General features: G+C 32.0%; 1 protein-coding gene across 2 annotated transcripts; it reads right to left on the reverse strand.

Moving 5' to 3' along the window:
* Nucleotides 1–333: 333 nt before the first annotated feature.
* Nucleotides 334–6,908, reverse strand: LOC107887154 (kinesin-like protein KIN-14F). 2 transcript variants are annotated; one of them, XM_041079901.1, is made up of 21 exons: nucleotides 6,394–6,907; nucleotides 5,813–5,979; nucleotides 5,575–5,715; nucleotides 5,247–5,492; nucleotides 5,093–5,164; nucleotides 4,732–4,800; nucleotides 4,437–4,514; nucleotides 4,281–4,358; nucleotides 4,128–4,202; nucleotides 3,861–4,034; nucleotides 3,685–3,766; nucleotides 3,503–3,598; nucleotides 3,227–3,403; nucleotides 3,016–3,122; nucleotides 2,711–2,889; nucleotides 2,456–2,617; nucleotides 2,102–2,355; nucleotides 1,842–2,005; nucleotides 1,513–1,698; nucleotides 904–1,370; nucleotides 334–797 (listed from the first exon to the last, which is right to left on the reverse strand). In XM_041079901.1, the coding sequence occupies exons 1-21, from the start codon at nucleotides 6,512–6,514 to the stop codon at nucleotides 692–694; spliced, it is 3,201 nt and encodes a 1,066-aa protein (XP_040935835.1). In that variant the 5' UTR covers nucleotides 6,515–6,907; the 3' UTR covers nucleotides 334–691. The 2 variants fall into 2 exon arrangements, with proteins under 2 accessions (XP_040935835.1, XP_040935836.1); XM_041079902.1 differs by lacking the exon at nucleotides 4,281–4,358 and having other exon boundaries at nucleotides 6,394–6,908.
* Nucleotides 6,909–14,936: the final 8,028 nt, after the last annotated feature.

A 14,936-nucleotide genomic window follows, 5' to 3' on the forward strand; every position in this document is an offset into this window, starting at 1 on the left:
TGTGTTTATGGGACCTACTTTGGTTTAGCCACTCATTTGAAAGGTAATGTTGACATGCATGGATGATTATTGTGCTTCAATTGTGGCTAAAATCACTCCCCTTATGTTCATCAATTCAATATATATGATAAAGAGTTTTATACGATTTTTGAAAGATAATAAAGTTTGAACCTTTGTCTAACGAGTTAAATAGGGCATCTGACAAAAGTTATATACATCATTTTAAATAGTTATTTTTTGATTAATGGATTTCGAGAGATAAAAATATGAATGATAATGTAATCATAAAAGAAGTATAATGAAGCATTAATACTTAAAAATCTTCATATGGCAAAAAGTAAACCAAAGATGCCAAAGTAAGTACTCCATATAATACAATTTCCTCCTTCAAGTCCTTGATGCTACAAGAATAACAATAGAGGGAGAAAGGGAGAAAAATAAAAGAAAAAAAAAACCAAAGAATTTCCAAATCACATCAAGAAGGTAGATGATCATCATAGGGATTATGATTACCTGCACTAAACACAAGGCAACCCAAAATTGTTGCCACTTTTTATATTTGTCAGTATCTCCTTTTCAGTGCAACTAAGTGATAGTACAAGTAAGAAGGGCAAGAAAAGGGATACAAATTTCACGAAGAAAGAAAAAGAAATGAAATGAGGAAGCCAGTTCTCTTAACACTGTAGTTTAATCACTTTGAATATCCAGTTTTCCTCTTTGGCTTGTTTGTATTTGGATTGGCTCCATTAGACGGCTTCCGGGTTGATGGTGAAGGAATTAGTGATGGAATTGCACTCCTGGTTGCATACAAAGAAAAAATGGAAAACGTGAAGGACTCAAGAAGTAAAGAATGAAAAATGAATGTGTATATGTGAACATTGATGAGTGGTAAAGGCTGCTTACTTGAAATCTGTGTTCTTAGGCTTTGCTACATGATTGTATTGCTGTTTCTTAGGTTTAGATGCCAACCCATTTGGACTATTATTGTTGGTGACTTTGGGAATGCTGGATTGCCAAACTGAGTCGATCTCCAAACACTCATCAAGATCAGAAGAATCATCGGTAGAGCCAAATCGTTGCTGATGATGGTCTTGGTTGCCCTTTGTGTTTTTGTTTGCAGTGAGTTTATTCAAGTTTTGTTCCGGGTATACCTTGGTGGGATTCCATCGAGCATTGCCTGCAGCTGGAATTGGATCCTTCTTGTCATTCTTGTTCACCATGAGTGTTTCATTCCACCTGCCAGAAGCTGAATCTTTATTGTCCTCCTTAGCACTTGAAGCTGGCTTTCCAAGAGGTGGCCAAAGTGATGGATTTGCCAACATCTCTTGGATTTCCAAACTATCTCTCCTAGATGTGGTTGAAGACTCATTCTGAATCATCAGGCGAAGTAGATCCAAGTTAGGCAAATCTTTTCATTGGTGTATACATATATTAATCAATAAAATCAGTTTTAAGTTCTTCACAGTTGAGGTAGGTGATCATTTCCTACCAACTTTGGCAGTTAAAGCATACCTCCGCATTAGTGACACTGCTAGAGTGGTCGCTGGAACTTTGCGATTTTGGAAGAGAAGGGGATGTTCCAAGACTTGGTATGATTTTTTCTGGGCTACTGGATATGGATATGGTTTGGCTAAGTTGCAGTTGCTCAGGTTCTTCTTCCTTTTTCGCTGTGGTTAAGGCAGCTTTAAGACTAGATATCTGCAAACAGTTGAAAAGAGAAAAATAAGGGAAACTATGGTTATGCAAAATAAATGAGTAACTATGAACACAGGTTTGACAACAGCAGGCAGCCCCAACAGTTTCAAGTTAAAAATGTAGGCTCAAATGAAAGAAAAAAAAACCTGTCCTTTAAGCTCTTTCACTTCTCCACTATCTTTGTTTACTTTAGCAGCACCGAGCTCAACTGTGGCTACCCTTTCTGCAAATTTAAGCGTGCTAATTGTTTCTCCAGAAGCTTCGTACTCGGGAGCAATGTGAACAAACATAAGTGTTTTGGCTTGTCCTCCTGACAGATTGGGCAATAACATGATCAGCAAAGAATACTGCATTGGATAACGAAAAGAAACAGTACTTATGTAGGAGGAGTTCCCCATAATCTTACCAAGTGAATCTTGGAGCAACTGAGTGAGTTTACTGTTTCTATAGGGAACATGTGAACCTTTTGAAGCAAGAGCCGCAATTACATCACCTAAAGCAGAAAGGGATTTGTTGATGTGCTGTGCCTCTTTTAACCGATCTCCCATCACCTCAGATTTATCGACCCTTTCACTTCCTGCCAGGTCAACCAGATGCATACAGCCATGAATAATGTTTCCTGATGTGAGGTCTTTTCCTTGAACGTGAACTGTCAAGCAGCTGCATTGAAGGACACCACATTATAAACTTATCATGTTCTAGAACAAAACTACAAATGAATCCAGTCTGGTGAAATTAAAACCAGCACATTTAAATGGACCTGTGAGATCGACTACTCCTGTCATTCATGGCTGTGGAGAAAACTGTACGATTTTTTTGCCCAAGGTTCATCAAGTTTATGACATCAGACGTTGATGATACACGCACAAGGTGAGCTTCAGGTACATTAATCCCATTTTGAGAGCTGTTACGGATTTCTAGTGTATGTAGGAGTTAAAGAACACAAAAGGTTGTGTGAGGCAGAATAAACAAGATATTACATTCTAGATAAACATATGGCTGATATAAAGGATATCTTTTATTTAGACCATCAGCTGCGAGGAGATCCCTAACTTGCTCATTGTAAATTTCAAGCATTTGCACCGAAATTTCGTAGGAAATAGTTTCTTTCCTCTGGTTTGAGAGTTCAAATAGATCACCCAATGCCCTGTAGTTTACACCTAAGCCTTCCTCTGTGAGCTCTGTAGGCCCAGACTGGATTCACAAATGAGATGAATTAGTGTAACTTATTTGACTGACTACAGTGCATCAGTGAAGAACAAGCTTTTGTTAATGAACTTATTAGCAAATTTCACTGCAGTGACAAAATGCCGATCTTACCATAGTATAAGTTTTCCCTGACCCCGTTTGACCATAAGCAAATATACAAACATTATAACCATCAAGAACAGATCGAATCAAAGGTTGGGTATCAGAGAAAACCTCCGCTGCACGGAATGAGAATTCATGCTCAGGAAAGACTGACAAACTAAAAAGAAAATAACATGTATAGAAACATAGATGGAACAAGTTTTCTTTCAGAATTGCTAACCTTGGGTTACAGAAGGACCGAATATCTTGTTAAAAGTAAATGATTTTCGTCCCTCTTTTCCTGTTTTTGAAGGGGTGAGGACTGTGATAGTTGTGTCATCTATGTGCTCTACACAACTCAAATTGTTCGATTGCCCACTCAAAGATGGCCTTACTCGGCAGTATACTCTTATAGACCCTAAAACATAGTTATCAACGAACACAATTGAGATTTTGATTTGAATGTGATACATGATATATTCACTAAGCCAAACTTTTGAACTGTTAAGACTACTACCTTTCAGGTCCTGCACTTGATTGTATAACTTGCGGTTTTCTTCAAGAACTCTTTGATATCCCGTAGCCGCATAAGCTATACTGTGCAAGTGTTTACCTATTAAGAGAAGCTACGATGAGAAATACTGCATCTTCAATTTAAGAACAAAATAAAAGGAATCATGGATTTATTCAAGTTTGTACCTAGATTGTTAAACTCTTCGCGGTAAGTCACCTGCAAAAGTTCCATACCTACTTTTGTCGCATGAAGACTGTGCTTCAATTCCTACAGGCACAAAGACATGCACTACTTCTTATCTACATCCCTATGGTAGATAATACGAAATTTATAACTAGAACCAGTGATAGCTGCAAATTACCAGAAGATGTTGTCGTTGTTGTTCAACCAATGTCTTCTGCTTCAAAAGATGTCTTGTTGCTTCCTCATCAGTATTGCACTCCTCATTTGGAAGTTCCTTTTTCTCTGACTCAATTGATGATTCATCATCAATCGTTTCCTCCGCTGGGGACTCTACTTCTACTTCTACCTCAACCTTCATCGTTATATTATTTAGAGGATATGAAAGTATTTAATAGATAATTACATGAAGCAATAACTGAAAACTACTTGGAAATATTTGACCTACCTTATCACATGAAGCAGTTCGAGAAAGAGAATTATCAGGGACCGATTCTTCCGTATCCTTTGGACTACTTTTAATCTGTCAGATAACCCAATCTAAGTTTACCTTTTCTTTTAAAGCATAAAGCTGAAAGCTACTTGGAAATATTTGACCTACCTTGTTATCACATGAAGCAGTTCGAGAAAGAGAATTGTCAGGGACCGATTCTTCTGTATCCTTTGGACTACTTTTAATCTGTCAGATAACCCAAACTAAGTTTACCTTTTCTTTTAAAGCAGAAAGCTGAAAGCTACTTGGAAATATTTGACCTACCTTGTCATCACATGAAGCAGTTCGAGAAAGAGAATTATCAGGGACCGATTCTTCCGTATCATTTGGAGTACTTTTAATCTGTCAGATAACCCAAACTAAGTTTATCTTTTCTTTTAAAGCAGAAAGCTACTAAGAGAATTAAGGACCCAAGTATATGAACATTTGCTGAGATGATAAGACAGATTACACCATAAAACATGTTGCATACAGCCCTTAGCACTAACTATACTTACAAAAGAGAAAAAAATTCTAAGTATAAAGAATCTGACAGTTGTGAAAAATTAAAGCTGCTCACCAGTTCAGTATGGCTTGCCAAGCGACGCTCGTACTCCTCCGATACTTTCTTTATCATAGATTCCACAATCTGTGGAAGAACCAAAAGAGTTGTTTTTAAAGTTTTCCGTCATTAAACTATTGAACTGATAGATTGAAGCAACTTAACTTGGAAAGTAAAAGGTTACTGCAACACATCTTCCCTTAAAAGATTGACATTTTCTAGATTCACTATCCCATTCTAATACTATATAGGAAGAGGATTTTCATATTTAACACCAAATAATTTCTCCAAAGACTAGGTACCTCTCGGAATCTCATATTCCATCTTAACTAAAGTAGTTAATCGAGATATTTTTCTAGAGGAGGAGTAAGGACCATACCATTGGAATCTCGTCTTGCTTCTTATTTAAAAGAGCTGCACGAACTAGCAGGTGCAGAGAAGGCATGGAACCCTGAATGAGCTTTGGTGTTTGTCATTTGAATCCTAATAGCATGAACATGAAAAAAGAAAACAGCAAGAAGAAGGTCACTAACTGCGTCGCTGATTTCCGACTGCTCACTGTAGAAGCTATCCGCTGATTTGTCACCCAATGACATTGTCCTTGAAAAGGTATGCATGAATGGTTCGCTATTTCTTCGCGTGAATGGTTTCGGTTTCGGGAAACATGGTGGTTTGGAATTTTCTAAATATTTCCATGTACCAATTCCACCACTTCTTTTCCATTCACTGTAAGACTTTAATGCTAGAACAGACTGCACAATCCTTGAAGAGTTCCCACCCTGCAAAAAGAAAAATGAAAATCAAGAAACATTATTGTTTAAATGGTTTCATTCTTACAAAATCTAAAACTTCAATGCTAACCTGTTCCAAATCTGAGGTTTCAAAAGTTGGAATTCCCATTTCTTCAATAGCTGCGATGAAGTTCCTCAGATTCTCTAATTGGTATGGTGATAAAGGAGCCCCATCAGGAATAATAATTGAATCACTAGGCCCTTCCAACACCTAGAATTGACATTAAAAAAAATAGACCTTAATCAAACATTTAATCAAACAAATGGAATACTATCAGAAAAAGGTTTGGTGAAATCATCATACTTACTTTTGGTACAGATCCAGGTTTAATCTTATTTAGAACAGTGCAAAGGATCTTTCCACTTCGCAACCCAAGCCTGAATTCTTCTTCAGAAGGCTCAGCTGGCAAATCTTTACCAAGAACAACACCAACTGTTTTTCTCAGCCACCCAGCAGCATCATTTCTTTGCAAAGCTACAAAATATAAAATGTGATGAGATCAAAGCTTTTTTTTCATTCTTTTTTGCAAAAAGAAAGCTCAGATAATCATGGAAATCTATTGCATTTCCAATTTGTTTGGAGATTATTTATAATCTTGAAGAAGTAAAATTTCTGCAAAAATACCACCACAAACGTTCAGCATTGTCATAAAATCATGAAAACTGGTAATAAATAGATCAATTTCAAGCTCTTAGCATGATAATAATCTGGCACAAAGACTAAATATGATTAAAACCCAAGATTGTATTGCAGAAAATCTTAAGATTGATCAATATAAAGACATATAAAAAAATGATCGTTCACTAAAATCATAAAACAAATTAAAAACAGGGCAGAACAAAAAATAAAAATAAAAACAGGGCAGAATAAAAAAAATTAAATCATTACAAGCTTCGTCGGTATTTCTTGAAACCAAATTAGCAACATCTTCAATTCGATTTCCATGCTGTTGAATAACTTCTTCCAAAACTGATATTACGGAAACTTGTGAAATCAATTCCAATCCCATTCTTTTTTACTCAAAAATTACAAAATATATAACAATTTCTTTTTCAAACTCAATTCAGAATTTCAATTCATTTAAATTAATTTTCAAAACCCAAATCATAAAAATATTTTATATGCCGAATGGTTTTTTCCTTCTCTTATAATGAAAAAGCTTTGTCAAAGGAAGAGGTTAAAAACAGAGAACTAATAAATTTGTTGTGTTTCTATTTTTTTTTTCTATGATTTTTACAGAATAAGTGTTGAATAATTGTATACAGATAAACAAGGAGAGAAAATTTGGAGGGTTTAAAAACAAATTTCCCTCATTTTCTCTCACTTTCTCTCAGTTTTGTTTTCCCCCTGTTTCCTGGCTCTGTCTCTGCCTCTCTGTTTTCTCCACGGTTTCTCTTCTAATATTAAAGAGAAAAACTATACACCAAACCTGACTCCGAACCTACCGGTTACGAGAGAGCTTCATGGTTTATATTTCTCCGAGTGAGAAAATGATGGACTAATTTTAAACCTTTCCTCTTTTTTATTTATTTTTTCTATTTTTTGCTTTTTTTTACTTTTTTATGTATTTATTTTTAGGTTATTAGAAACTAAATTGATGTAATTATCCTTTTAATCTCAATTTTCGTTGTAATGCTACACCTTTCTTCTTTTAAAAAATGTTTAATTCTATTTGTATCCCTTTACTATTTTGAAATTTAAAATTTAATCTTCCTACTGTAATATAGTATAATTTGGCCTCTCCCCTTTATAATATTATCAGTAAGTCCAAACTAATAGCACCAATTGTTACCGTCGTTAAAGTGATGACGTGAATTTTTTTTTATTATGATTTGATCATATAGTTAAAGCCACGTGAAAATTTAATTAACTATATTCAACCGATAACAAACCTATATATATAAAAAGAATTCACATCATCACTTTTGAAGACATGAGCCAATGGTGTTATCAATTCAGACCTATTAATAACATTACAAAAGCATATGATCAAATCATGTGAAATTAAAGAGATTAAATCTTAATTCAATGCTTAAACAATGAGTTTTTGGTATTGTTGATAATGAGACTTGAGATCTTGAAGGTTCGGATTTGAATCCCACCTTATGTAAAAATATGTGTAAGTGATGCCTAAATTTATCCTGACTCAAATCTCGTTACGGGTGGATTTTACTTAATTGTATTTGTACTCATCTCCTTTGAGATGATTTCTAAGAAATAATAATAATAGATGTACATAATGTACTTCATCTATTTAAACTTTTTTTTCCTTTTGGAAAATAACATATAAAATATGAATATATGTGCTTAAATAACATCTATGATTGAATAATTCTCAAAGAATTTCAAATTTAATCCCTTCACTAATTTATGATTAGATTATGTTATTAGTGTATGCACTATATATAAATTTTAGATATAGTTTTTATAATTTAATTTGGTAAATTTTAGTTCTTGTATTTTTTTTATCCTAACTTAAACCGTAGTAATTAAATTCGTTAGATCGAATTATGCTATTAGTTTAATAAGTTGTGGATTTAATTTCTATCTTCTAGTTTAATTATTTTTAGTCTATATAGTTTTTGAATTTCTAAATTTAGCACCGACTCAAATAATAGTCGTTAAATCCACTAACTCAAAGCAATGTGGCTTTTTTTCATATTATATAAAAATAGCAAGCTAATATGCCATTACACATGTTATAACATATTTGTTGCATAAGATTTTGGAAATAGTAGAATTTAACTTAACGAATTTAATGGTTGTCGTTTGAATAAGACCAAAATTTTAAATTTTGAAAAATACAATAACTAAATATGATGAAATTATATTACAATGACTAAATTCATAACTTACGCGTAATACATAAACTAATAGCAAATTTTAATCTAAAATTTTATATTCAAAATTTATCTAATACATTGTTAGTATATTTTAAAATTTTATTGTTTGAATTTTAGAATCTAGATTTGGATTGCAAATCTAGTGTAAGATTGAATAATAAAATATTTAGAAATGCAGTCTTTGTAATTATTTTTCAAATCCATAAAATTTCATAAATATATTTAATTTTGATAAATTCATATTTTTGTACTTTTCAAGTAACAATTATAAGTCTTGGTTATATCTGCTCTTTTTAACATAATGTCTAGAACTGCCCATAGCCCTCCTCTTCAACCCATAAATAGGAGGAAAATGCATTTCAGTGCACTTGAATCCATGTGCTCTTGTATTGACAACAATGCTTATATCAATCGGGCTAAAACTCAATAAGCCATTAGATAAATTTTTAACTCATTTGCAAAATAGGGGCGAATTTAGGGGGCTGATACAAGCCTCGGCCCCTCTAAAATTGAAAATTTTTATTTTAGCTCTTTAAAATTTTTAAAGGTTAAATTGTACTTTGACCCCCTAAAAATGATAAAATTTTGATTTAATCTTTTAAAAATTACATTTTTACTATAATAAAAATTATAATTTAATTTCAACCCTAAAATTTTTTTTTTAGCTTTACCCATATTTATAAAATTCAAATATATATATATACAAGTTTCTTAACCAAGCATAATTTTAATTCAAAGGCATTTTTGTCGTAGAAATTCCACTTTGTTTCCATTATTAGTATGAAGACATTGAACTTGAAAAACTTTATTAATTGCGTGTTTGATATTATTAAAGCATTAAACTTCAACCTATTTTTAGGAAAAAAGGGACATCAGCCAAGAGTTTCCTTTAAAAAAACAAATCTTAGGTTATAATTTAAGAAACGAATTTTATGAAGATATACAGAAAATAGATTAATAAAGGACAATGTATTCTGGCTTAGCATTTTGATTTTGAAATCACAACAGTGGTAATATCTATTAAACGAAAAGGGATTATATGAAATTGTGATTCCATGTTATCTCTATTCATTTCCATTACGAGAATGACAAATTAAAATTTTTCTCTTCATTTTCAGTTTTTTCCTCATGAAAAAATTCAAATTCAACTAAAAATACTGAAAATTAAAAATCTAATTTTTCATTCTCCTATTGGGAAATAATAGGGATGACGTGGAATTACAGTTTCATATAATCCTCTCTCTATTAAACCCCCCATCAAAATCTTTTTTATTTTATGCAATAGCTAAAATATTGCTTTCATGTTCATATTATCTACTACATTGCATGAAATTATTTATGTATGATGTTGACTATCTCAGCTATCAATTGCTCACAAATTAATCTCTATTACATATATATACACCTATATAATTCCAAGCAATTCCAATAATCAATTAAATTTGTTATACCGTTGCCTCGACTTGGACATGTGACAATAGGAAAAGCGATTAGGAGATACATTTGTTGTATAGTGTTCGAATAGTCAATCAATAACTGACTATCTGCATGCCTTGTACCACCCATAGGAGGAACTGTCCATCTTTAGCCACCCGCTATTAATAGGTACGCCTTCCTCAAAAGGGAACCATCCGCGACCCATTACTCTCTTATAAATACCCTAAGGTATCAACATATTGAGGGGCTCTTCTCCTCTTTCAAAATCCAAATATGCTAAGTTCTCAATCACCTCCGCCTAGGCTCTCTACTTTTTCGACACTCGGCCCCAACAAGAGTGAATCGGTTTTCTTCGACACCACCCTCTCTCCACCCTCATTGATATCATGTATCAACAAAATCAATTTGATTATTTTCAATTATCAAATTAAACTCAATCAGTTTTAACTAACAAATGATAATAGTTAATTTAATCTGTTTTTTAATTTGTTTAAAATAAATCAAATTTCTAAATAGTAATAATAATTAAGTTGTAAATGTGGATAATAATGAAATCAAAGTGAACAGCAAGTTGCAATCAAATTCACCCACCAATCAAATCATGTAAAAAAGAAAAAAGGTTGAGATATTGATAGAAACTTAATACACATAATGTAGGAGAACCATCAATAGCTATCTTGTCTAAAAGCCAAAATACACATAGTCCAATTACTTAAATAAAGGATAGGCTGTCCCTTTGCTTATGTGTAAAGCCTAAAACATATGTGAGCATGATTAGATAAACTCAAACATCCAAACACACAAAATAAACCCTAAGATGATAATGACTCCCATATTACTACTCTCAACTTCATCTTTGGACAATACCAAGTTTTAAATTGTTATTCTTTTTCCTACATAGATTCTTTAAAACATGATAGGAGCTCATTAACAAGAACCCCACTTTATCAAGGTTATATTTAATGTAAAATTTGGGTGATTTTTGGACCCATCCTTTCATTAAACTAAACTATATTGTTGTTGGCTGTTTAGCTAGCAATTATACTCCTTTTTAAATATTCTTTTATATTTAATATACTAATCATTGATGAATGAATTAGATGATGATACGTGATTTTAAAATGAATTTAACTTTAATTTTTTTCATTAAAATTAATAAGATTATAAACAGTCCGAACTCATTTGATAAATAAACAAAATGTTTAAGTGAGGGAGGGAAATAGGAGAGACTATTATGTTCTTTTATTTAATATTTTTCCCTCCAACCAACGTTCAACTATATTTAAACACATGGTTCGGATCCGAAGCGGAAGGCTCGTAGCCTTAGCAAATGAAGCTTTGATTTGGTCTAAAAGGGGCCCCCACAAAGAGTAAAAGGGGACTATTTTAGAGCCCCCAAAGCACCATCTCGGCATGTTTCGGCTAAGGGCAGAAGGCTGCCGGCCCAATCCTAAGCCTTTCAAACATGTGGGCTCCATTGACCCACATAAAAAGAGGCATGCACACATTACTTAAATCAAAGCAAAAAGTTGGCCCCCATTTCCTTTTTAACAATATTTATTATAAATAAATAAATATCCAAAGGGATGGATATACTTTTTGATCTGGGGAAAGCTTGAAATTCAAAGACTCTAATCTAGACTAGGGCCATACTTTGCACATGCAAAACTATATACAATGCTCTTCCCTTTCCCCTCCCCAAAAAATGTAAAATATATAAAATTTTAAAATCTTTTTCCAAAGAAAACTTTTTAATTGGTGGGTTCTATGTTCATTTATTTATAAAAGTAGTATCCCGGATTTTAAACATTTAAGTTTGAGTTTTATTATGCGTAATTACGTGTGAGTTGTTTAATTTATTAGTTAGTTTTAGTTATATTAAATTAGTTATTCAGTTCAATATTTTTAATAATTGATTTTAAGTGAAATAATTGTAACTTCAAATAATTATTAAAGTAATATTATTTCATATTAGTTAAATTTAGGTTAGATATTTTATATATACAAGATTATAAGACACCTAGAATGTGAGTGAAAGAAAAATATATATATACATATATAAAAGAAATTAATATTTATTTATTTTTAAAATTAGAAATGTGAATTTTTTTTGGTAGATAGAAATGTCAATCTTTTGAAGTAATAGCATTTTGTTTTTTAAATATTTAGTTTTAGAGGTTCTATAAACATAAAGACATTTAAAAACAATATTTTTTTTTAGTAAAAATGATGTTTTGGACATTTCTCTGATTAATCTTTGATTAATTTGTGACACAGTTTTAGTAAATAAAATTTATATTAGCATAGATACAATTCATTTGTCACTTCAAGGAATTCAATCAATAATTAAATTAGTATATGGTAAAATTGTTTTTGTCCCTATTTAAAATGATAAAATTTTGATTTAATCATTTAAAAGTTATAAAGATATAGGTTATTGAAATAGTGAAATTTCATTTTAGCTATCATAAAAATATACAACTAAATTTTGCCCCCTAAAAAAAAATTCTAGCTTTATCCCCAGTAAATATACCTTATACATTTAAAATCAAGTGTATACATGTATGTATATCCTTGAAAAAGGAGTTTACTAATGCCTTTCTTTTGCACTTTGGGGTTGAATAAAACAGATGAGATGAAGCTAACAGCGAGCGGGTCACAATCTAAGAAGCTTGCAATCATTCTTAGGTACCAACAATATCGGCCAGATTCAAAGGCTTCAATATCTTGTTCCCTAATAAACTTTGTAAAAGCACTTAAAACTCGAATTTATTATCACCGCAATGCATGCAGCTGCTTATATCAACAGTAAATATCGAAAGCAACATCAGTGGTCCCTAATCCATGGAGCAACAAGCTATAGCTATTTTCCTTTCTTTCATTAAACAAAACTTGGGACATGAAATCACATATTCATAGGCATGTTCTTGTACCATTGTAAGAGAAACGCATAATTCATAAACTATATATTATGTAATCCATGGTCTTTGCCACAGCATGTGCCATAGTTCATGTAGAACTGACCACCATTAGTTCAGGTTTAAGATATTGGAAAATTAATGGGTTACGAGGATGAGCATCGTTGTCGTTTTCCATGAACTCATGGAAGGAGCTCTCATTGTGCTATCATCATGATAAGCTTTGAACAATGACTGGTGATCACCCATTCAAATTATATATATATATGTTTATAATTGATGATTATATTGTATCTTGGATTCGAAGAAGCAATTCACAATGATTGGAGATATTGGTTACAATTAAACTAGGAATTATTTATATATTTTAATAGTTATGTCCCGGTTTTTGAAAAAAAAATTTAGAAGGCTTTATTTTTAAGTGAAGTTTTAGTTGGTGGATAATGATGGGAACCTTATAAAAAGGCAGTCTTTTTTCTCCAACAAGAGTGGCTTTACCAATGACCTAATCAAGCTAAATTAAAAGCCTAACTTTGAACAAACTCCTCTCTTTTGCCTCATTTCTCTATATATATAAAAAAATGGAAACCCAAAGTAGTAGATTAAATTAATGGAAGAATGTATATTATATATGCTAAAAATCATGATGTTCAATGTTTTCCAAAGTCTCATCATCTTGGATCATCTTTTGCATACAACCCATGTGTCTTAAACAACCCAATTCTTGACATAGACTGTTTATTTTGTTTAATAGCCAAGAAAAATAGAAAAAAAAGGATTTATTTAATTGAGTATTTATTAATTTCCCACATTAGAATCTAAGTGTATCTGCATTGCATGCAAATGGCTAATTTAGTCTTCCAAAGCGATGAGAGGAGACTGAGTATCTATAAAAAGGAAAACCTTTCTTTGTGTCACATTAGAATCTGCTGAAGGAAATATGAAGATAACTAGGGTTTAGTTTAGTTTGGTTTAGGTTAATTATTCTATTACATCCTGTAATTTATGTAAGTTGTGGATTTAATGCTTGTATATTAATTTGGTCTTTTTCAATTCTTGTACTTTGAGAATTTGAAAATTTTAGTCCTAGCCAAATGGTAATTATTAAATTCATTAAGTTTTGTTATTTTTAAAATTTGATGCGTAAAACGTATTATTGTATATGTAATACTATATTAGCTTTTTATTTCCACGTATTACCCACAAAAAATCAGTTAATAGATTAAATGACTTCATTCACATTAAGACCAAAATTTTGAAATTAAAAAAACACAACAACTAAAAGTGATATAGTTGAAGAACATAGACTAATTAAATCTATAACTTTAAGCATAATACATAATTGATAGCATAATTTAACCAAACAGATTTAAATGCTACCATTTGGTCAGGACAAAAATTTTAAAATTTGAAAAGTACAAATACTAGAGTTGATCGAATTAAAATACAGATACAAAATCCACAATTTACACAAAGTACAAGGCCTAATAGTAGAATTTGACCTTTAGTTTAATGCTTCATATGGTCAAATATTCGAATGCGTTAAATCACTATTTGGGGCCTTAACTTGGTAACTATTTCTATATTGAGACTTGAACTTTTTTTCCCAAGTTAGCCCTTGAACCTGACAATTATTCTCATAGTCAGACTCGAACTAGACAATTGTTCTCACATTAGGGTTTGAACTTTAGGGTTTTTAAGAAAATTTTAGAGGCTAAATTAGAAAAAAAAATTGAGGCCCTAATGTGGGAAAAATTGCCAAATTCATTGACTAACATGAGGAAAAAAAATTAAAACCCCAAGAACAATTTACCAAGTTAAAGTCCCAAAAAGTGTAACAACCCTATTGGAATCTTAATATCCGTAACCTGTTTCCAAGGAAAGAAAAGTTACGAGGACATGAATGTTATTATTATCAGGGCAAAAGGGTTTATAAACACTAGCATTGTCCCTATCCTATCATGACCAGTTCTCTCACACTGTCATAAACTAGAATGGTCCCTAAATTTTTGGGGTATACAAGGAAGTGAGAGAGAGCTTGAAGACTAGGAAAATGGGTGTCATCAACACTCCAAGTGATGATGATGACTGAATTGGACAACTCAACTCTCTTCAAACCTTTGTGGATAGAAAAGAGGTGATGAAATGAGTTGCTTGTAGATGAAATTTAAAGATGCATGATTCCATCCAATTACTAAAAAAGATGCATATGAATTTTATAATCAGATCGCTT

The sequence above is a fragment of the Gossypium hirsutum genome, chromosome A11 (assembly GCF_007990345.1).
Source record: "Gossypium hirsutum isolate 1008001.06 chromosome A11, Gossypium_hirsutum_v2.1, whole genome shotgun sequence".
NCBI lineage: Eukaryota > Viridiplantae > Streptophyta > Magnoliopsida > Malvales > Malvaceae > Gossypium > Gossypium hirsutum.